The 24,035-nt window shown below is 26.3% G+C and overlaps 4 protein-coding genes across 13 annotated transcripts; 2 read left to right on the forward strand and 2 right to left on the reverse strand.

Annotated features, from left to right (window-relative positions):
• The first annotated feature begins 357 nt into the window (after nt 1–357).
• LOC100749296 (rho GTPase-activating protein 26) lies at nt 358–9,939 on the forward strand. Of its 6 annotated transcripts, XM_033321331.1 has the most exons (22): nt 358–399; nt 464–548; nt 1,521–1,684; nt 2,138–2,295; nt 5,129–5,200; nt 5,295–5,396; nt 5,467–5,577; nt 5,678–5,782; nt 6,346–6,417; nt 6,660–6,726; nt 6,806–6,903; nt 6,993–7,087; nt 7,160–7,241; nt 7,316–7,439; nt 7,522–7,743; nt 7,884–7,989; nt 8,078–8,399; nt 8,500–8,689; nt 8,773–8,929; nt 9,009–9,065; nt 9,171–9,250; nt 9,334–9,573. In XM_033321331.1, the coding sequence occupies exons 3-22, from the start codon at nt 1,525–1,527 to the stop codon at nt 9,423–9,425; spliced, it is 2,472 nt and encodes an 823-aa protein (XP_033177222.1). In that variant the 5' UTR covers nt 358–399; nt 464–548; nt 1,521–1,524; the 3' UTR covers nt 9,426–9,573. The 6 variants fall into 6 exon arrangements, with proteins under 6 accessions (XP_033177222.1, XP_033177223.1, XP_024224048.1 ...); XM_024368280.2 differs by having other exon boundaries at nt 379–548; XM_033321332.1 differs by lacking the exon at nt 6,346–6,417 and having other exon boundaries at nt 378–548.
• A 586-nt stretch (nt 9,940–10,525) lies between these two features.
• Nucleotides 10,526–13,595, reverse strand: LOC100745539 (putative neutral sphingomyelinase). Of its 3 annotated transcripts, XM_012386816.3 has the most exons (7): nt 13,458–13,595; nt 12,426–12,558; nt 12,076–12,249; nt 11,812–11,995; nt 11,401–11,727; nt 11,212–11,317; nt 10,526–11,100 (listed from the first exon to the last, which is right to left on the reverse strand). In XM_012386816.3, the coding sequence occupies exons 2-7, from the start codon at nt 12,497–12,499 to the stop codon at nt 10,754–10,756; spliced, it is 1,212 nt and encodes a 403-aa protein (XP_012242239.1). In that variant the 5' UTR covers nt 12,500–12,558; nt 13,458–13,595; the 3' UTR covers nt 10,526–10,753. The 3 variants fall into 3 exon arrangements, with proteins under 3 accessions (XP_012242239.1, XP_012242241.1, XP_033177227.1); XM_012386818.3 differs by lacking the exon at nt 13,458–13,595 and having other exon boundaries at nt 12,153–12,249; nt 12,426–12,885; XM_033321336.1 differs by lacking the exon at nt 13,458–13,595 and having other exon boundaries at nt 12,426–12,885.
• A 5-nt stretch (nt 13,596–13,600) lies between these two features.
• Nucleotides 13,601–19,812, forward strand: LOC100749174 (cytoplasmic FMR1-interacting protein). The gene is made up of 19 exons (XM_024368279.2): nt 13,601–13,740; nt 13,923–14,150; nt 14,238–14,417; nt 14,515–14,696; nt 14,769–15,293; nt 15,371–15,575; nt 15,641–15,855; nt 15,963–16,093; nt 16,170–16,340; nt 16,413–16,495; nt 16,733–16,801; nt 17,176–17,249; nt 17,315–17,720; nt 17,808–18,007; nt 18,099–18,628; nt 18,698–18,792; nt 18,897–19,135; nt 19,205–19,352; nt 19,427–19,812. The coding sequence occupies exons 2-19, from the start codon at nt 13,941–13,943 to the stop codon at nt 19,640–19,642; spliced, it is 3,879 nt and encodes a 1,292-aa protein (XP_024224047.1). The 5' UTR covers nt 13,601–13,740; nt 13,923–13,940; the 3' UTR covers nt 19,643–19,812.
• A 1,377-nt stretch (nt 19,813–21,189) lies between these two features.
• On the reverse strand, nt 21,190–23,633 carry LOC100745661 (WD repeat-containing protein 55 homolog). Of its 3 annotated transcripts, XM_033321334.1 has the most exons (9): nt 23,495–23,633; nt 23,428–23,454; nt 22,834–22,998; nt 22,510–22,702; nt 22,230–22,412; nt 22,083–22,156; nt 21,848–22,014; nt 21,554–21,771; nt 21,190–21,471 (listed from the first exon to the last, which is right to left on the reverse strand). In XM_033321334.1, exons 1-9 carry the CDS (start codon nt 23,562–23,564, stop codon nt 21,210–21,212), a joined length of 1,359 nt encoding a protein of 452 aa, XP_033177225.1. In that variant the 5' UTR covers nt 23,565–23,633; the 3' UTR covers nt 21,190–21,209. The 3 variants fall into 3 exon arrangements, with proteins under 3 accessions (XP_033177225.1, XP_033177226.1, XP_003490357.1); XM_033321335.1 differs by lacking the exon at nt 23,428–23,454 and having other exon boundaries at nt 23,495–23,632; XM_003490309.3 differs by lacking the exons at nt 23,428–23,454; nt 23,495–23,633 and adding an exon at nt 23,222–23,421.
• Nucleotides 23,634–24,035: the final 402 nt, after the last annotated feature.

The raw sequence follows: 24,035 nt of genomic DNA on the forward strand, positions 1-24,035 counted from the left end.
TTATTCGAGAAGAAGACAGATCTATCGGGAAAGTTATTAATGTAAGAGAGAAACAGTATTAAGAAGTCTAACCAGCTTTTAGTAAATTTATTTATGAAAAGGATACATAAATAGTAACCTACATTAATTGATTAAAATTTTATAAGAATAAAAATTTTTTATTCAAGAATCATATATTAGCTTTAGATTTTAAACTTTTTATGAAAAATTTATATTTATTTAATTTGTATAAATTCGTTTTCATTTATGGTACAACTGTACTACTAGGTACTACATTAAAATACCATTACCAATATACAAGTGGGATTCCATTCTTTAGATAAATTGTTCATGTTCAAGATTACGATAATCCAAGCCTAAGTTCAAGACGTAGACATTTTGTATCGAAGATCGATATTTGTAAGTATACAAGCAATGTCATTTTGCTAATTACAATGTTATGTTAATGTAAAAACCATCATAGTGTTGAATGAGAAATGTATGGAATTCAAGTCAATTTAAGAAAGCAAATTTTGCTTCCAAATTTTCGCAACAATTCCTACTCTTAGGTAAGTGATATTTTAATACTGTCATTTAGAAGGAATAATTGGAAAATTACTTAATATTTGATTGTTTCTTATTTATTATAATCTTTATTATAATTATGAATTACATTTAAAAAAATGTAGAAATTTTTATCTTTTGGTAGCATTATATACTTAATTATTAAATTTGATTTTTGTAAAATATTTTATGGACATATAATACGTATATTCAATCTTTTGAATACTATATTATTCTTAATTTTATTTTAGCATAATAGGTTTATATATTCATATATCCACTTACATAAATACGTATATATATACATATACATATATTTTATATTAATATTAATTAACTATTTTTATAAATATATTTTTTATTTTTAATCAATGAGAAATTATTTATTAAAAAAGAATGGTTTGTAGCTTTTTAATTATAAGTTTTATATATTAATGTAGTTTTTGTGAATTTATTTAAAATATTACGATAACAATGTATAGTTTCATTGTAGTAAAGGTTACTAGTTTATAAAAATAATAATTGTACACATAAGGCATAAGTTATTTTATAAAAGTACTATGTAATTGTTTTGTTTTCACAATATATAATTTTATATTATACATTGTGTTATATCGCGGTGTTTTGAATAACCCGCCATTTAAACTGTAGTTAGTTCATTTGGCTCAAGAGGGTATATGATCTTTAATCGTCGTTGTAAAGCTCCTGTCTACGTAATCGTGCTAGTGATTTAGTATTAATCTTAACGAAGATTCAGAAATATATCGTTCATGACTATCAATAAATGAAAGAAATATTGTGAACTGATTTTTCTTCACGTCAAAGAGGATTTGCGCTGCGAAGTGTTTTGATGCACATTCTGTGATATATTGTCTCCGTTAAATGATCATATATCGTAATAGTTATTCTAAGTGTTAATTTATCGGGTCTGTTGTTTTGATTTATTAATGACATTTGAATTTTAATATACAATCAAGAATAATGGGTGTTGGCCTCAAACCATTAGAGTTTACGGATTGCTTAACTGATAGTCCTTACTTTCGAGAGAATCTTCATTATCATGAGCGTGAATTGGAGAAGACCAGCCAACAAATTAAACGGCTCATCAAAGAGGTCAAAGATCTTTTATTAGCTGCCAAAAGTAAGTCTATTTGTCACAAGGTTGATAAGTTTCTGTGTACACATGTAACAGCTGCTCTTATCTTATTCTATTTTACTTTCATGTTTTCCAGTAACATATTTTAGTTACAAAGTTATAATATTGAACAATTTTTTAATCAACTATATTGACACTAAATTTTTTTCAAGGTTTAGGTTATTTTTTAATTTATGATGTATGTCATATTCATATTTTGTAATATAAATATATTTGATTTGTGCTACTATACATATAGACTATACTAAATTTTAATTTTGTTTATTATTTTCGTCATATCATAAACTATGTTATAATATCATATGGAATAATGTTATATTTTATTATAATTGTATTTTTACCATTTATATAATTGAAGATACAAGTAATAAGGTTCTGAATAAATATATTTATTGTAAAATCTATGATCATGAAAATAACAGCTATTAACTTATTTAGATTTGTCCAGAGCGCAGAGAGCATTTTCCAAAACATTGCAGAATTTTAGTTTTGAATGTATTGGAGAAACTCAAACTGAGGACGAAACTCACATATCACAAAGCCTTAAGGAATTTGGTAAACTTATTGCATCAATAGAAGATGAAAGGGATCGCATGGTATGCAATGTTTTTAGTATATAAATATATTTTATATTCATTGGAAAGACTATTCTTGAATGAAAGCAATTCATATTATAATATTTTTTATAGTTTTATTAATTTGTTATAGTTCAATTCCATAATATTTAACAATAAAAATTAAATTTTATGTTTGGCATAAGAAATCAAAAATTATAATTTTGATAAAAGTTTACCATAAAAGTAGTACAATTTTATGTATCATATTTTTTATTAAACTAGTAACTAAAATATTTAAAATGATATACTTTTTTTATATTTTCTGCAAAAAGACATTGTTGTGTATGATTTATTTGTTTATAAAAATATAATAAGTGTTACTATATATAAAAACTCTGTTTTTATAGAAGGAGCACATCCTGGTTATTTAATGGTATATCTTTTGAAACATATTTTCAATCAAAGTTCTTTTTATAATTAAATTATATTTATTTTTTCAATATTTTTTAAAAGTAAACAATTTAGTATATTACAATGTACATATTTCTTGTCATGTTTCTGAATGCACACACAAATAGCTTTTATTTTTGAATTACAAAAGAGCTTTTAACATTTACATTAATATCCTCTTCAAGGAACAAGTAAAAATTTTATATATTATTGCATGTAACTGTTATATACATATAACATATCTTTATAAAATGTTTCAAGCATTTAATGCATATAAAAACAAAGACTAAGTATTCTTAGCACTAACATGTTAGTAACATTCTTTAACAAGTTATATATTTAATCATTTTTAATGCATTAGGTAAGTTGCATATTTAATTACTGTTACAAAAAATAAGTTTTTCCCCAAATAGTGAAATAACAGAATGTTGTTATGCTTGTTTTTCTATAGCAATGTCAGTGCTTGTGTGTATGTGTGAACATAGGACACATACATGCATTTGCATTCATTTTTAAACAAGGAATGTGTCTTAGTAACTCTTTTATAGTTCAATAATTTTGTACTTGATCTTCTATTTTAGTATTGATATGGTACAAGATTTTATGATGTTTAGAATAAATAATCAGGATTGGATGATTGAATCTAGTCCCCATTCTGAATATAAGAACACAATATTGTTCAGTTTAGTATTTAGTGCTAAAGTAGTTATAATAAGCTTATTCAGGTAATGTGCGTTAATAAGTCATATATTTTCTCTTACTACTAACATATGTGTGTGTTCATGCACATAAATACATAAATGTTACGATACATAAATGTGTAATAAATGAAATAACTAAGTTGTAGCTTAATCATTTTATTTACATAAATTGTCTAATTTGTATTATACAGGGTGGTTGGTAACTGGTGGTACAAGCGGAAAGGAGATGGTTCTACGCGAAAAAAGAAATCGAAAATATAGAATAGAAATTTTTTTTTAATTTTTCCATCGAGACAACGATCTACAGTGAGATCCGTTATAACGAGACGTGATAAAGTGCACGCGTACCGAGCGAAAATTCAAAGTCAATTTTCTCGAAAACAAAGCCTCGAACGAAAAATTTTTATTCTATATTTTCGACTTCTTTTTTCGCGTAGAATCACCCCCTTTCCGCTTGTACCACCAGTTATCAACCACCCTGTATAAATCTTTTTATGTTACTATTATTTAGTGAGACATATTCTACATATGGCTTTTATATAAATACATATGTTAATAAAATAATTTCTAATACATTTCATTTATGTATCAAAAAAGCAATTATAAAAATTTGCAAGAAATTGAAAATCTGTAGTTAAAAATGTATTCTAAATAAAATGTCAACAAAGATTAGAGTTATTATAATCAATACATTGTTTAATATCCTTAAAAAATTATTTGATAATTACAAATTTTAAATAAACTATGTCTTTATTATACGAGGATATTATTGTTATCACCTTAAATACAGAAGACATGTTTATTGTTTCAGTCTAAGATAAACGTGTATATTATTTATTATTATACAGAGCACTCTAAATCTCTTGTGGACAATTAAGTGGGAGGTGATTCTTCATGTGAAAATGAATCGAAAAGAAAGAATATTTTCGACCGAGGCCCCGTTTCCGAAAAAATCGAGTTTGAAAATTCGGTTAAGTATCGATTAGATATGGATAAACAATTAGCAGGAGATTATTTGTTATTACGTGCGAAAATAAGTCAAAAACGTAAAACGAAATTTTTCCGCTTAAGGCATTATTTTCAAGAAAACTAAGTTTGAACATGCTTAGTTAAGAACTGGTCTAGTGCACGCGCATGATACATTTTAAAATTTATTTTTCTTGAAAACAAAGAATTTTATACAAAATTTGAATTCTACATCTATTACTTATTTTCATATATATTTCAATTTTGTGTCGATTATTATTATATTTCTATTCAGTTTGCAATTAGTTAAATTCCGAAAACGGGGAACTATATGAAAAAAATGTATTCTTTCTTTTTGATTCATTTTTACATGCAGAATCATCCCCTAGTCGATCGTTCACGAGTTGCAGAACGCCCTGTATATATTATATAATATTATTTTATGTTTTCTATAATGTTGCTTTTGTAATAAACATTGGCTGTATATCTCACAATATAATTATTTAGTTTCTCTGTATATATATTTGTATTATGATTTAATTTCACTTTTTATTGTTTCTTATTATGATTAACTTTATTTATATGTTATATGTAGTTGTGCATATATGCACATATAATTCCTAAAAGTTATATAATTTTATTTCTGTATGTATTTATTTCAGTACAAGACAAGATCACTGCTTACTGTGATTCAATGAATTTTAAAGTTATTCTTTTATAAAAATTTTACTTTATTCAATAACTTTTATTTTTAGCTTGAACGTGCTTATGATCAAATTATACTCCCTTTGGAGAACTTTAGAAAAGAACACATTGGAGGCGTCAAGGTAATGTAAAAACTTTAGTAAATTAAATTTCAAAGTTAATGTATATAGTACAATCTTTTATTTATGAAATAATATGAAACTAATATATTAATAGGACGGAAAGAAGAAATTTGAGAAACAAACTATTAAATTTTGTCAAAGCCAAGAACGCTACTTGAATTTGTCTACCAAAAAACAAGACAATGTTCTTCAAGAGGTATAAATATTTACATATTATAAAAGCAAAATATTTATAGTACTTGATCTAATAATATAATTACTTTTAGGCTGATGCAACACTGGAAATGGCTGAAAGACATTTTTGTCAAGCTAGTTTAGAGTATGTGTTCTTGCTTCAAGAAGTACAAGAACGTAAAAAATTTGAATTTGTGGAAACTGTAAGTTTTCTCTTTTTATATGTTTTTCATTAAATTATTATAGATTTTAAATCAAGAATAATTAAATATTACAAGTTACAAATAATACTATTTTTTCCAGTTACTAGGTTTTATGTTTGGTTGGTTAACATTTTATCATCAAGGACATGAAGTTGCAGAGGATTTTAAACCTTATATGACTGAACTGCAGCTAAAAATACAAAAGGTTAGTTCTCTCCTTACTTTGTATTTCATTGCTTTAAAATATATGAAAAGCATTAGAAGCACGATTCTAAAACTGATTACTTACATTAGCACTATTCAGATGACAACAAAGTTGCTTTGTGCATTATAACATTGATTTATATAAATCTATGAAATACATTGTGCATTGTTGTTTCACATTCTATCTCTCATATATCTTACAATTTATTTATTGAGTTGCTATACAAAATTTGGAAATGAAAATTTTATCATTTTATTATAATATAAATTACTTTGTTAACTTATGTTATTACAAGAATGTGGTACAACATATTCCAAATATTTTGAAAGATTATTTGGGATATATAATTTGGGTACTTTTAAATGTCTTGTTATGCACTTTGAAGTATTTTAATATTAGTAATTCTCTCATAATTGATTTGGTTGTTAATGTTCAACTACTTGTAGATATACTTAAATGTAACTTCTTACTAAATTATTGTGTGGTGCAAATATTATTAGGATAACAGCATGATAAATAGCTTACTAATTTTCAATTTTATGTGTGTGTGTGTGTTTTACAAGACTAGAGAAAATTTCCTTGCTACCCGGGATAAAACAGAATCACTTATGAATAAAATGAAGGATATGAAAAAGGTATGTGATATATTTTTTATTATTTTTATCATTTAATTTTAGTATACATCATTGTTATTTACAATGCATAAGAAGATGTGTTATTAAAGCATAATATGTAAAATTGATTAATTAATTCTAGAAATGATTGAACATGAGTTCTATGTTCAAACATTGTATTTAAAAAAAAAATCTGTTATTGTATAATGATAAAGTTAATAGTAATCTATAATGGAAATACTAGTAATATTTTCATTTTGTAGTCTGCTGTAGAAAGTGGGGTCAATAAACTATACACACGTGAAGGTTATTTGTTTCTAATGGAAAAGAGTAAATATATAAAGTTTTATGTAGTTAATAAATGGAACGAATATTTATTACATATTAATATAATCATAAATCTTTATAGAGGCATTTGGCACAACATGGACAAAACAGTATTGCACATATCAAAAGGACAAAAAGGAATTTACGATGATACCTTATAATCAACTTACAGGAAAGTTTGTAAGTAAGCTTTAGGTATTCTAAAATGAATGTTATTATGAATGTACTATCAAGAAAAAGCATTCATCAATATTGTCTTAACTTAATAGAGTAGCAAAGAAGTTTTTACATTGGCATCTTGTGTACGTCGTATGTCAGATACAATTGAAAAACGATTTTGCTTTGATATCACCACTATTGATAAGTAAGTTCAATTCATAATAATTCATAATACAAATATTTTTACATTACATTTACAATTCTTTTATTTTCTTAGACCTAATGTAGTATATACATTCCAAGCACTTTCTGAAGAAGATAGAAAGTTATGGCTTGATGCCATGGATGGTAAAGAACCAGTAAGTAACAATTATTATTGGATTCCTACTGCATTATTTTTTAAATCGAGAATGATTGAAAAAAATTGATACAGTATCTATATTTATCATTCCAGAATTATCCTATAGTAGGTGCATCAACCAAATCTGAAGAAACCACCTTAGATGAAACTGGTTTCATGTTCGTATCAAAATGCATTACAACGCTCGAAGAAAGAGGTAAGTTTGAGGTAGCAATTTACATATTTCATATGTAAATTTCATCAGAAAATTACTTTAATATGATGTATTACTGTTCTAGGTCTTGAAGAGCAAGGTCTCTACAGAGTTGTTGGTGTTGCTTCCAAAGTAAATAAACTTTTAGCTATGGGACTAGATAGAAGGAAACTAGAGAAACTTAATCTGGATGATCGTTTTGAATGGGAAAGTAAAACTATTACTAGTGCACTCAAAACATATTTGAGGACGCTATCTGAACCGTTAATGACTTTCCGATATTATAATAGTTTCATTTCAGCTGCGAGTGCGTATAGGTATTCTCTATAATATTATTTTATTTGAAATCTTTAAATTAAAAATACTATCTTTTTTATATTAAATTTCTATAAATTAAAAAATATATTTTTTAATTATATTTTTCATTTTTATTATTCTTTTCAACAGAACAAGAAATCAAAGAAGCACGTATCAATGATATTCATAATCTTGTTTATCGACTCCCAAAAGCGAATTTCAATATGTTAGTGCTTCTTATTAAACATTTGTACAGGTATATTAATAACAAAGTCAATTTTATTGAATATTCAAAACTATGCAAATTGTGTAATTTTTTAACCTAACTATATGTTGTTTTGTAGTGTGGCGAAAAAAAGTGATAAAAATTTAATGACTGTCGGTAATTTAGCGGTATGTTTCGGGCCATCCTTACTGCGACCAGAAGAAGAAACAGTAGCTTCTATAATGGATATTAAATTTTACAACATAGTAGTCGAAATTTTAATTGAAAATTGTGAGAGAATAATTGCTGGTCCACCACAAGATACTGTACGCTCAGCACAAAATACCATTCCCTCTCGATCACAACGTGTTAATGTAGAAGATGGGTCAACATCTTCTGGTAATGGAACTCCTTTCCTAAGGTATCCAGTACATGCTAATATATCTTCACCACATGGACATGTAAGTTATATATTAGCTGATTTTACGTTTCAAAGCATAAAATAAACTTTTTGTCGATTATACGATACATACATTATTCGAAATTAAATTATTTATACAGCTTGGTACTAGATCATACTATGATAGCCCACTAGCAGTTGTTACTAAATCATCTTCTATAGATGAACGAAAAAATGGCGACTACGAAGAAACAGAACATACAAGTCACAGAATACCGACATATTTAGATAGTCGAAGTGGACGTGTTAAATTAACGAATGCAAATCTTATATATCATTCTGCAGATAAAGGTTATTTTAATTCTTTTTCAAAATGTATTTGTTTATCTGCATGATTTATAATTTAATAATTATAAATAATTATATAAATTCAGTATTAACCAGTGGCAATACGAGTAGCTCGAGTGAATCAATCGCTTCTGATCCACACTCATTTTCATCTGACTTGCCAGTAAAACAAAAACGTGGTTCTATGATGTCTGTACATTACCCGTCGGGTTACACTCAACGAAACAATCCATCGGTATCTGTGTAAGTGCCTTTTTATTAACTAAACATTTTATTTTCTTACTTGAATGTACTTTTAATATGCATACAATTTTATTTGTAGAGTTAATACATCACCTAGCAGTGGACGTTCAAGCCCTGGACAAGTACCTGGTATATGGTAAACATAAGATTCTTATTAAACATGTTCATCATAATTTGTTATGTATATATTTTCATTATGATATCAATATTGCGTTATTTAAGAATATATTTTTTCTTACAGGAGAGTCCGCACTTTGTATGCTTGTGTGGCCGAAAGCGATGGAGAATTGTCATTTGAACCAAATCAAATTATTACAAATGGTATACAAAATTTAGTACATTTAATGATTGCACATTAGAAAATTGCTTTACGAGTAAAGTACTAACATAATATTTAATTATAGTAAAGGCCTCTTTGGAACCAGGATGGTTGGAAGGTACATTAAATGGTAAGACGGGATTGGTCCCAAAGAATTATGTTGAACAATTGCCTTGAATTTGGAAAAGCCAAAGAGTGCCTACATTGTTTTTACATTGCATAATTCGTAGGGTATGTTTAGTACTATTGCCTACTGAAACATATGTTCACGAAAACGGGAATGATATGCAATGACATTTGTGAAATATAATGTTTTCTATTTAAATTCCTTTGGGTACAATTTACATAGTCAATTACACACACGTGCGCACGTGTGCTCACATATACACATACATACAAACATCTTTATTTATTAGGAGCCTTTTTGCTCAAAAACGACTATAGTGTATATAATCACTTGTAGAAAAATTTATATATATCTACATATATAGTGCTAATATATTATATGATATTTAAATATATTTGTACTAAAAGATATTGATCCAGTATATAGCTTTTAGGAGATCTCATAGGCAATAATATTTGTTTATAGTGCGATAATCTCCACGCGTAATGTGCACGCATGTGTACACACATATAATATCAAAATGTGATAAAATAAATAAATACCAAATACAATCAGAATTTTTAATAAAGATTTTAATAGTATAAAGACTACATTAATTTATAATTAAATATATTACAAAAAAAATGTATACGTATTTGTAGTTTCCTAAATAATAATCTTACGTTTCAATTTTAAAAATTAGATAACTTATGTGTAAAACTATTAAATAAAATGATGTAAGGAATGTATTTAAAACATCACCTTATAAAATATGTTAATTTATTCATTACTGACTTTTATCTTTAATAGTAATTAAAATAATATATTACTGTAAAATAAAATTTTACATAACGAAATAAGTTTTTATCTTAAAACACTCTTTTAAATATTTTATAACAATTAAGTTGTAATAAACATAATTAACAGAATAATAGTTAAAATGATGTTCGTTATTTAATTTATCAATTAATGTAACAAGATTTTGTAACTTATTTATTTTTTCATTTTTAATATTTAATATCTATTAAGTACTTTTTATTTTTATTCCATATGAAATTTAGTTTAAAAAAGTATTATAATTTATTATCTATATAGAATTGAAATTATGTGATTTTACGAAGTTATATAAAAGATCGTTAATGCATTTTATCCAATTTATAAAAATGAGATGTTTTATATGTTTTTATGCTTTAATTTGATTATTGTCGCATAATAATATAATACTGAGTATATTAATGTATGTAAATGCTATAATTCATTAAGAATTACACTTTTTTAGTAAGAAAATATACTCTTATTAAAAATGATACTATTTGATTCTTTTGATTTGAAAAATTATGGAATAATTTAAAAAGGAAGTTCAAATTTTGAACTATGTTCTTGTAAAATGTACACAAACTTATTTTTTACATAAATTATTATTTAAATTTGCCAAATAAATTTCCATTCCTAAACATCCTGCTTTTAAAGCATTTGTTTCTACGCTATTCCATAAAGAACTCATGAACAAAATATAACATAATATTGCTGTTAAAAAAATACGTATTACATTAAGTCCAATAGTTACATCGAGAGATGTAAAGGAACAGTCTAACCCCATAGACCAAACAAGTGGTATAATTAATATACAGCCTACCAATAGATACCAAAATCGCCGCCGACGAACTGTTTTCAATGACGTTTCACATATACTTATGGCTTCCTTTATTGAATCTTTGACATCTACATTTATAGTTTGAAATTCACCTATAATAATAAAAATGTAAATTAAACGTAAATGTAAATTAAAGATTAAATAACTTACCATATATATTATTATTATACATATCATACATATCACTATATTTATTAGCTTACCAGGAATAAATTTAAAAGTTGCCATAATAGCCTCATGATCAGAATAACTAAAGTCTTTGTAAGGTATCCGTTTTGGAAATGGATGTTGAAAATTTGTCACCTCTATCTACGAATAATATATTATTAATATGGTTATTTCTAGGCAATTTCCTACGAAAATAACTAACAAATAAAAATAATTTAATGCACCTTAACATTCTTTGAACCTTGATATAAAATATGATCTATACGTTTCCCCTCAGGACAAGTTCTTGCAAGTTTTGAACTAGTATAACTATTATTGGCACACTCATTGGTCCCTAAATTACTTGAAATATTTGAGCAAGCATCTGCCAAACCAGCAACGCCACAAATGATTTTATAAGCTAAATCTTGAGGTTCTGCATTAAGGTCACCTCCTAATATTACAGAATCAGCTCCACCAGAAGTCATTCTAATAAATTGGGCAGTATCAAAAGCTTGTAGAACTCTATGCGCTGTGTATTCATTACTGTGATTATTGTATTCTGCATGTAACTAAAATATTAAACATATTTAATACTTATCGATATGTCGAAAATTATATGAATAAAAACTACAAATCTCAATAATTAAATTTACATGTGCAATATAAACATTAATGTTCATATTATGAATTTGAAGTCTACAGAGTCCAACACCTTTTCCACCAAACCAATCTCCATGGTGTATTTTATGTACATATCCATTTAAAGGCCATTTATGAAATATTACATCTTTAATAGGAAATCTAGATAAGATACAAATTCCAGATCCAAGAACTCCACTACAATGCATTAAATTAAAATTATTAGTAATAAAAAGGCAAGTTTAATAGTACTATATTAATATAAATGAGATATTTGCCTGTAAAAATAATGTGAGTAAGGTAACTGTTCTTCTGTCTTAGCTCTTATCATTTTGAAATCTTTAACAGACCATACCTCTTGTAGACAAATGATATCATAATTTTCTGTAGCAAATTTTTCTGCAATTGCTGTCATACGAACATTCCTATTTTGTGAAACATATGGTATCCCCCTAAAATATAAAACGTTATGAATATATGACAGTATGCATACTTATGTTAATTATAATTTTGTATTCTAGGTATAGAAAAATATTTATAAAAAATATAATTGGTATAAAAATAATTAATTCTAAACTAGATTCAAACTGATAAAAGTAATCCTATATTACATCATAATGCAACTTACCAACAATTTAAAGTTAGAATATTTATTAACGTTTTTACATTTGTCATTTTTATATCATCTTTTACGTCTGACATCTTTTATGGTTTTATTGTTTCAAACAGATTATTGCAAATATATTTTCCCACAATCAGATCTGCAATTGTGATATAATATGTACTTCTTCTTATTAATTCTTTCCAACGTTTATCAATATCATACTTCATACATATATATGTACTTTATATAGGAAATTGTGATAATAATTTTCTTTAACCAAAATTACAAAAATATGAAGAGAATGATTTTAAAAAATTCTGACTTATTATTGTTCTTTTTATCACAGATTCGAAATTTAAAAGATTGAAATCGTGGCAATAATGCCTTCATGGTCACGCTAGAACTTATCACACAATTTCTTCTTCGATTGTTAGTAATAAATTGTTATCTATATATGTTATATATATATATATATATATATATATATAGCGCTAGAGAAGAAATTTTCTCCTTTCTAGCGTATAACGAATTTAGTCTCTACACTTAACATGTATAATATCTAAGCAATGGTTCTCAACTTTCTTGTATGAACAGCAAATTTTTAATTTATCTAAAAATGTTTCTCTTTATAAATTACGTAATTAAATGTATCTAGTTATACATAGTGCAGTTGTTATAAAATGTTTAATAAAATTTAGTAGAATATGAAAATATTCTATAAAACTTTTTACAATATATCATATACAAAAAAATTGATGCAGTAACAATCACTGTAGTTAACGTAGTCATCTTTGTAATAGTACTTATTTTAATCTAATATAGTCTAATATAATCTTACTTCTAATCTTTTACTTTGGTATTTATAAATATTTTAACTAATTAATTAACAAAAATGGCTATATGAATCATAATCATGAAAAAGTAAAAATATTTAATCATCATATAACATTATTGAAATTAAATCTTAATCTTTAAGATATATATATTTTCCCGAAAAATATAGTTAATTAATAAAGTTGCATTGAATTAAATACATATTAAGTAGGTTTAACCAACCTTTTTAGTATAAATTTTTATTTTAAAAGGGTCAAGTATGTAATTGATGTAGTGCTCTGTATCACTTTGTTAGTACCTAAGTATTGTTGATAGGATAATCATCTTATGTTTTCTAAGGTGAGGGTGGAGTGTTAAAGATACAATTGTGTATAAGGTACAATTAGAAATTATTGTACTAAAATGTACTGAATAAATTGCAAAATAATCCCAGAATCATTTTGCTTTATCATAAAAAACTCGAGGTTTTAGTATACTTGTCTCTAGAAACGTAACCTCTATAGAGGTAAGTTAAATTATAATTGTGATTTTGATCAATTTTTATGTCAAACTTTAATTTTTGTGATTATTAACTTGCCCCTAGACTTTCATTTAAAATTCTTCCCATAAATGTTTCTAAAAAATAAATTAATTGTATATATTTTTAATACGATTTTATCTTTAATAATATGTAATGTTTTTATCTAGGTTTATACTTAAGTTGTAATGGCTACTGATAAAGTAACTTTGGGTGATGCCTTATCCAATGTTGATGTACTTGATGAATTTACATTACCTGATGAACAACCTTGTATTGAAGCACAACCATGTTCTGTAGTATATCAAGCCAATTTTGATACTAATTTTGAAGATAGAAATGGCTTTGTTACTGGGATTGCTAAGTACATTGAAGAAGCTACTGTTCATGCAAGTTTGGTAAATAAGTATCTGATATTAGATAACTCTATCTTTGTGCTATCAATAGAATTATTACATATATAATATATAATTTTTAATTTAAAGAATGAATTATTAGAAGAAGGTTTGAAGCATGCTGTAATGTTATATACTTGGAGATGTTGTTCTCGTGCAATACCTCAGCCAAAATCAAATGAACAGCCCAACAGAGTAGAAATTTATGAGAAAACAGTAGAAGTATTAGCACCAGAAGTAAATAAATTATTAAATTTTATGTATTTTCAAGTATGTATAATAAAAATATCTAATAACTTGTTATTATATGCATATTGACAAAGTTGAATTTATTACATACAAATAATAAATGAATGTTAATCTTCAGAGAAAGGCAATTGAAAGATTTTCTGGAGAAGTGAAACGTTTGTGTCATCATGAAAAAAGAAAAGATTTTGTTTCTGAAGCATATTTACTCACTTTAGGAAAATTTATCAATATGTTTGCAGTTTTGGATGAACTTAAAAATATGAAATCTAGTGTAAAAAATGATTATTCCACATACCGAAGGTAATTATTACTCTTTTTAAATTTATTAAATCATTAAAATTTTTATTGAAAATAGCTATATTCTCATTTTAGAGCTGCTCAGTTCCTTAAAGTGATGTCTGATTCTCAAACATTACAAGAATCTCAAAATTTATCAATGTTTTTAGCTACACAAAATAAAATTCGTGATACAGTCAAAGAAAATTTAGAAAAAATTCCAGGATATGAAGAATTACTTGCAGATGTTGTTAATATATGTGTTCATATGTTTGAAACTAAAATGTATTTGACTCCAAATGAAAAACACATGTTGGTAAAAGTGATGGGATTTGGTTTATTTTTAATGGATAGTGAGCTTTGCAATATCAATAAGTTAGATCAGAAAAAGAAATTAAAATTAGATAGAATTGATAGAATTTTCAAAAACTTGGAAGTAGTGCCATTGTTTGGTGATATGCAAATTGCACCTTTTAATTATATCAAACGATCTAAACATTTTGATGCTTCAAAATGGCCATTGTCTTCTTCATCAAATAGTATGAGTCCACAAGCAGATCTTATGGTACATCTTCCACAAATTAGGGAAGATCATGTTAAATATATTAGTGAATTAGCAAGGTGAGAATAAAAATATTTCCGAAATTAAGAAAAATGCTAATTTTTAAACTTATAAAAATATATTTGCTGTGATATAGATACAGTAATGAAGTAACTACGACATATAAGGAATGTGGCAGTGATGCGGAAAATCGAGAAACTGCAGAATTAGCGTTACGTGGATTACAATTACTTTCTCAGTGGACAAGTGTAGTAACAGAACTTTATAGTTGGAAACTTCTACATCCTACTGATCATCATATGAATAAAGAATGTCCCCAGGAAGCTGAAGAATATGAAAGAGTAAGACATTATTTATTATTTCTACTAACTATATGATGTATACTAATACCTTTTCTTTTTATCAGGCTACGCGTTATAATTATACAGATGAAGAAAAATTTGCTCTGATAGAAGTAATTGCAATGATTAAAGGATTACAAGTATTAATGGCGCGTATGGAAACAGTTTTTATTGACGCAATACGTAGAAACATATATGCGGAATTACAAGATTTTGTTCAACTTACATTGCGAGAACCATTACGTAAAGCAATTAAAAATAAAAAGGATCTTATTAGGAGGTTTGTATATTATTTTTTATTTATATGGAAGCATGCTTTTCTTTTTTATATAAACATAGTTTCATATACTTGTTTAACGATTTATAAACGTTTATTATATTCTTCAGTATCATTGTGTCAGTACGAGAAACTTGTGCTGATTGGCATTTTGGAGTAGAACCATTAGGAGATCCTGCATTAAAAGGAAAGAAGGATCCTGATAATGGATTTGGTATTAAAGTACCACGTCGAAATGTTGGTAAGATTAAAAATAAATATAATTATATTTTTGAATAGTATACTTCAATACTTTATTAAAAGATGTATTTTCTCAGGACCCTCTTCAACACAACTATATATGGTCCGTACTATGTTAGAATCATTAATTGCGGATAAAAGTGGCGGAAAACGTACTTTGAGGAAGGACATTGATGGCCAATACCTTGTGCAAATCGATCAATTTCATAAAACTAGTTTTTATTGGAGTTACCTCTTAAATTTTAGTGGTTAGTATAATGAATTAGATATAGTTATATTTCATATTAAAATAGGATATTAATAGCGTTATTTTATTTCAGAATCATTACAAGATTGTTGTGACTTATCCCAATTGTGGTACAGAGAATTTTATCTAGAAATGACCATGGGTCGGAAGATACAAGTAACTAAACATTTGTTTAATATAGTTTAACATAGTTCCAAACTCTAAACATGTTTATTAAAGTATATTAAACTTATTTATTAAAATAAATAAGTTTAATTAAAACTCATTTATTAAAAAATGATAGTTGATATTATTGCTTCATTTTTTACTAAATACCGGTAAATATTTTGTATTAATATATGTATGCAAAAGATATTATTAAATAGCGTTTTGTGTACTTGATTTCATGTCTAGAAATGCCAAGTTCGTCACCAGCATAATGAAGAGTGCAGCGATCTGATTACCATGGAGAAACGTATTCAAGTATGTTATTAGACACGAGTGATGTAGCAGTTATTTATGCTTATAATTTCTTGCAATGATCATCGTTAATATGGTTTACTGATTTCATTATTATTATTATGATGTTTCTATTGTATAGATTTTAACTAATACATAGAGAATACATGTTCTACGATTTTTTAAGCATTGAGTTGTTATAAGTTTATTGTTTCACAAATAGTGTGCATTAAATAATGAAATCAATGTATGTCTGTTAAAAAATTATTTTATTAGTACAATTGTACAAATTATTTAATGAAAATGTATAATTATTATATTATTAATGTATTAAGATCTATAATTGATAATATGCAAATTATGTTATAAGTTTTAAAAGCTTTTAATATATGTTTCAGTTTCCAATTGAAATGTCCATGCCATGGATTTTGACTGATCATATATTACGAAGCAAGGAACCATCAATGATGGAGTAAGTAAAAAGGAAATATATCTATCATTTGGAAAATATTTTGTAACGTAATATTTTGTTTTTAGGTACGTTTTATATCCACTTGACTTATACAATGATAGTGCATTATATGCTTTGACAATATTTCGTAAACAGTTTCTTTATGATGAAGTAGAGGCTGAAGTAAATTTATGTTTTGATCAATTTGTTTACAAGCTTAGTGAACAAATTTTTGCTCACTATAAACAACTTGCTGCAAGTATATTGTTAGATAAAAGATTTCGAGTAGAATGTGTTGCGTTAGGAGCGTATTTGCTTCCATATCCTCGTGCTAACAGATATGAAACTTTATTAAAACAAAGACATGTTCAGTTACTTGGAAGAAGTATTGATTTGAACAAATTGATTACGCAACGCATTAATGCAGATATGCAAAAGTCATTAGATTTAGCAATTAGTAAATTTGAATCTGGCGATATAACGGGAGTTGTGGTAAGTTGAATTAATAGATTTAATATGTTGTACTTGTATTTAATTTGCATTCAATATTTTAATAACTTAATATCTTGTGTACTAAAGGAATTGGAAGGACTTTTACAAGTGAATCGTCTTACTCATAAACTTTTAAGTAAATGGCTTGCATTAGATGAATATGATGCTATGTTTCGTGAAGCAAATCATAATGTTTTAGCCCCATATGGAAGAATCACTCTTCATGTATTTTGGGAATTGAATTATGACTTTTTACCGAATTATTGTTATAATGCAGCAACGAATAGGTATAATTGTGTTATAAAGTAAAACCCAATTATATAAATACATACAGAATTCATAATTATTTGTATTAAAAATAAAATATATTTATAATAGGTTTGTAAAATGTCGTGGACTTCAATTTGTACAAGCAGTACATAGAGATAAACCTCCTCAAATGTCTCATCATTATCTTTGGGGAAGTAAACAATTAAATTTAGCATATAGTACACAATATGGGCAATATTCGGGATTTGTTGGACCACAACATTTCCGTACAATGTGTAAACTTCTTGGATATCAAGGTATTGCAGTAGTAATGGAAGAACTTTTAAAAATTGTGAAATCTCTAATTCAAGGAAGTTTACATCAATTTACTAAGACATTAATGGAGGCTATGCCAAAAGTTTGTAAACTTCCAAGATACGATTATGGATCCCCAGGAGTTTTGGGATATTATCATGCTCAATTAAATGACATTGTGCAATATCCAGATGCTAAAACGGAACTTTTTCATAATTTTCGCGAGTTTGGTAACACAATCTTATTTTGTCTTTTAATGGAACAAGCTTTATCACAAGAAGAAGTTTGTGATTTGTTACATGCAGCACCATTTCAAAATATATTACCAAGACCATATTGTAAAGGTAATATTTTCAAATTATATGTGCAAAACAATCTTATTTTTGAAAATATTATAATAACTTCAATTCTAGAGGGTGAAAAACCAGAGACTAAACAAAAACGACTTGAAGCAAAATATGCAGCTTTACAAATCGTCCCCAATGTAGATAATTTAGGTACAGCTAAAGTAAGTAATAAAATGAATATACACATTATGTAACATATGCAAATAATAAAAATATATAAGATGTTTAATTGTGTTGTAAACTTAAAATTATTTTAATCATACAGCAAGCAATGATTGCCAGAGAAGGAGATTTATTAACCCGAGAACGGCTTTGTTGTGGTTTGTCTATATTTGAAGTAGTGCTCAGTAGACTACGTAGTTTCTTAGATGATCCTATTTGGGTTGGTCCTCCTCCTGTAAATGGAGTAATGAATGTTGATGAATGTACAGAATTTCATAGATTATGGAGTGCATTACAATTTGTATATTGCATTCCTGTTGGGGAAACAGAATTTACTGTTGAGTAAGTAATTTTTAATTTTACTATTAGTAATAATACAGGTTTTATCATTTAATACCATTTTCATTACAGAGAACTATTTGGTGAAGGTTTACACTGGGCTGGATGTGCTATGATTGTATTACTTGGTCAACAAAGGAGATTCGAAGCTCTTGATTTTTGCTATCATATTTTGAGAGTACAACGTGTTGATGGTAAAGATGAAAATGTTAAAGGAATCGTAAGTATTTATACATGAGTTATAATATAATCTTTTCGATTATTAAATATTTAATCGTTATTCATTTGAAATAGCACTTAAAAAGAATGGTGGATAGGATTAGAAGATTTCAAGTGCTAAATTCACAAATTTTTGCTGTATTAAACAAATATTTGAAGAGTGGAGATAGTGACGCAACAAGCGTTGAACACGTTCGATGTTTCCCACCTCCAATTCATCCCTCACTTGCTCATGTACAACAGCAACACTATCATACACCAGAATATTTACGTCAAATGAATCATCAGTGAAATAATATAAGTATTATAAGCAAGAATATTTATAATTTAGTATAATCAAGGCTGAATCTCACTTTTTAAATTACTTGTAATATGAGTTTGGAACATTTATCTAAATTTTCTTAAGGTAATGTATGTTACGTTTACATTAGTGCATATAACGTTGAAATAAGTCAATTGAAATCATTAAAATTTGTTTCATTTTTCTGTAAAAAGATATAAATTCTTATATATAATTTGTAATAATATAATTATGTTGTTAACCCCTTAAGGCCCATCTTCGTAATATTACATTTAATATATTATGCGAAGCATTTTTTTAAACACATTTTTCTAAAATTCAGTGAACCCTTAAGGGGGTAATATTCAATATATTTATTAATCAATAAGAATATTCATATATCACATATTTTATTTAAAATATTTCCCAATCGTATATATTGTTTATGTAAAATAAGATTTTCATTATTAGTAACTTTTTATACATATATGAGTGCGAAAGTAAGAATACTTGGAAATTGCATAAAAATTTCAAATCTTTAAATTAAGAATTATATATCTTTTACTATCAGTATTATTTATCATAATATGACAGCAAATATATTATGAACTCTGGTATTACAATCCATTTTATATATTTGTATTAAATTGATTTCTTTTTACAAATTAAATGTAAATTATAAGAAATACTTGACATATTTGTAATCATTGCTGAATATCTCGTGAATATTTTTCAATCCTTTTTGTAAACATATTTTATATGTACAAAAACAGATGTAAGCTCACATTTAGTAGAACTTTAACATTGTTTCAAAAACATAAAGCACTGTATGGTAAGCAAATTTTATAATAGATAGACTACGAATTATAAAACGCAATATCTACTAATTAAATACTGTTCTAAAACTTATACTTCGTAATATTTTTTACATGACTTATATTTTCTGTCAATTTCCTCATGTATGTTTTATGATAATTGTACAACACATACGAAAGAATCAATTGTTTGATATCAAATCTAGTTAAAATATGAATTGAATAAATCACAAAATTTAGACATTTATTTGTCATTTATGGTTAATTTTCAAAAATATTTTTGTTATAATGAACATATAAAATTAAGTATAAATGGTTACTAAGATTTATTTGTTTATACATATAATTCTTGTTTTATAATATTAAAAATATTAGAAAGTAACATCAAAAATATTTTAATAAAATATTTGAAGCAATGTAAATATACATTTAAAGTATGTTTTCAGGTTGCATGAAATCTGTTTGATTTTTATCAAGCTTCTAAATTTTGACAAATGCAACAAAATACAATAAATAATGATAAATGTAGCTTAAAAATTTCACATGTAATTCATTAAAATATGTTTTTTTATTATTTTTATCTTCAAAAAGTATAATTGTGTTCAACTTTTTGTTATACATATAAACTATGTAATATGTATGTACATGTTATGTATGAATTAAGAACATATTTATATGAAAATATGTAATCTCAGTATTATATGTGAATCTAATAATTTAATCATTTGTAAATTTACAATACATTCATAATAATTTATTTTCTTTATTGAAGATCCAAAAAAAAGGTAGATGCATTATCAATTTTACTACTTGGAAGATTATGTTTTAATTGTCTTTGCTTTCCACCTTTTACACGTTTACTAACGTCTAAAGTTTCAAAATATTGTACATTCCAAAACTTGATATCATAATCATGTGACGAAGATGCAATTAAAGTACCATCACTGTTAACATCAAGTGCTTCAATAGAAAGACTATGTTCTCCTACTATTCCAAGATGATGATGAGGAAACAGGCTGGTAGCCCTGTACATTAATACATACAACAAATACATAATTATTTTAATTAATATAAAAAAAGAGATACATAATAAATCTTAAACTATACCTAAGTATTCCATCTTCTCCACCTGTTATCACAACATTTTCAGTAATTGGAATCATACAGTTTATAGCTTTTTTAGTTAAATTCGGAAACTCATCTGAATGAAGACCAAATTCTCCCCAATTATATACATACATTTTTCCTTTACCTGTACCCACCAATATTTTTGTTTCATATTTAAATAAACCAAGACATGTCAGTTCCTCTTGATATTCTTCTGACTAATGAAATGATTATATATATTTATATATATATAATTATATATAATTGGATAACATGATATCTATTTACACATACTTGAACATGTAGTTTCTTTCCTGGTATATTAAATGTAGTAAGACATCCATCTCCACTTGCGCAAACTAAGTATTTCCCTTCTTTGTTTGTTACTATAGCACTTACATAATCCTCCATTTTTTTTAATGAAAATATAGGTTTATTCTCTCTTTGTCGAAGATCCCACACTTAAAATACTTAAATATAAATATAATGGATTCAATGAAACAGAGAAGAGAAAAAAACAATAACATACTTTTTACTACACCATCATCGTCTCCAGTTGCAAACATATGTTCTCCAATTACAGTCATTGTATATATTGGCTTCCTAAAATAAATCAAACATTAAGTAATGGCACTTATATTTTTATTTATATTAACTATAATGATTATATACATACTCATGTGCATTTTCATAAAGTCTTATTAGCTTTTCTGTTTCTAAATCAGTGAGCATTACACATAAATCCTTAGCAGTAGAAAATAAAGTTGTACCAGAGTCATTAAATTCTATGTCACGACATGCTTTAAGATGCAATTCTAAAGTTGATATCAGATCTGTTTCTGTATTATTATATTTGAATCTATCAGATAAAGAAATATACATGTATATATGTGTCAAGCTATTCAAAATTATTAACAACATATTAATTATGTGATATTAATGAATATAAAATTTACAAGTATACATCTCCTGCAATATCAGCTACAGCCATCATGTTTGAATTAGGATGGAAACATATATCTACCACATGATCTTCTGTTTTAATAGGTGGAGGATGATTTGTATTTATATCTTTTGATCTAATTATTGCCTTTACAACTTCATCTTCTTCCTCACTTGCACTTAATAAAATTGATTCTGTACTGCCACCTTTAAAAAGAAATAGAAATATTACCTTTCTATAATATTATAAGTAATAAAAAGCATATAGCACTATGTTAATTTTTATTACAAAAATTAAGTTTAAATTATTTAAACATTAAATTTTATATAAAATTTACTTGTGTGTGCATTATTTGAATGAAAAAGTTCCTCATCGTCTTCGTTGTCTATATCATCTATATCATAACTGCTTGAACTGCTGTCTTCTGACAATGTTTGTATACTATCGTTACTTGCATCACTGTCAAGATTATTATTCTCTTCATTATCAAGAACAAAATTACCTAAATAATACATATATTTAATTATAAATAAAGAAAAAATCTAAGAAATATAAAAAAATTGTGTAATAGTTATTAATGAATTAATTCTTATTAACTTCTGTTATTATGTTAATAGTGGAATCAATTTAAACATGTGCAAATAATATTAAGAAGTAAAAATAAGAAATAAATGATTATTTATTCTATAGTAATATAATATAAAAGGCAAAGCAAAAAAAGGTACCTGAATGTCCTTTATTTAAATTCATGTTTTAAAGATCCTAATTCTTTTTGATGATATTTATAAGGTCTCGTATATAATACAACACACAGTATGTATGACTTGTTCACTGTACGAAAACTATTAAAATTAATATTCCCTATAAATTGCACTATATAAAATGTGTTGTTACAAATTTATAGTGATTTTTCAGGAATGTGGGTTGGTACCTATGGAACGCTGATTCGCTCTGTTCGCTAGAGTGATTCATAAGATCATTCTGATAATTTTTGATACAAGTGGCGTGTCGCGATCCTAGATTGCAATGGCAAGAATCCTGACAATTTTTGTTTCTTCCTTGGCTCATAAAGTTCCTTCTAGTTCTTCTCCTAGAATCTGGATCCTCTCAGATCCTAGTGGACTAATCGAAAAATAGTTTTCACCCTGTAGATCAACGCTTCATATCCTATACTAACTTCACTCTCCGATCTTCGTTAGTGGATGGTAGTGGGAACGCAAGACTGATGTAATCGACAACGTCGTGTGTATGTGTGAAAGAAAGCATGCACTTTGCGTGGCGCGCAGAAATTATTCGTTGAAAAAATGTATGGTTCTCTTGGGCTTTCACCGAGCTAACTTAGCCGAATGCTTTTAAGACACAAAAGCAGAACGTTTAAGCATATAGTTCTAAATCTCTAATTCTTTGAAACAAACATTCAGTCGAGAGAGCCTGCGTGACTTTAACTGAAGCTGTCAATTGATTGCGATTCTTAACAAAATTTCTCAAGTTCGCTAAATAAAGTATTTTTGTTCCCAAATTTTAACTTTCCCATCGTCG

The sequence above is a fragment of the Bombus impatiens genome, unplaced genomic scaffold (genome assembly GCF_000188095.3).
Source record: "Bombus impatiens unplaced genomic scaffold, BIMP_2.2 scf_0418, whole genome shotgun sequence".
Taxonomy (NCBI): Eukaryota; Metazoa; Arthropoda; class Insecta; order Hymenoptera; family Apidae; genus Bombus; species Bombus impatiens.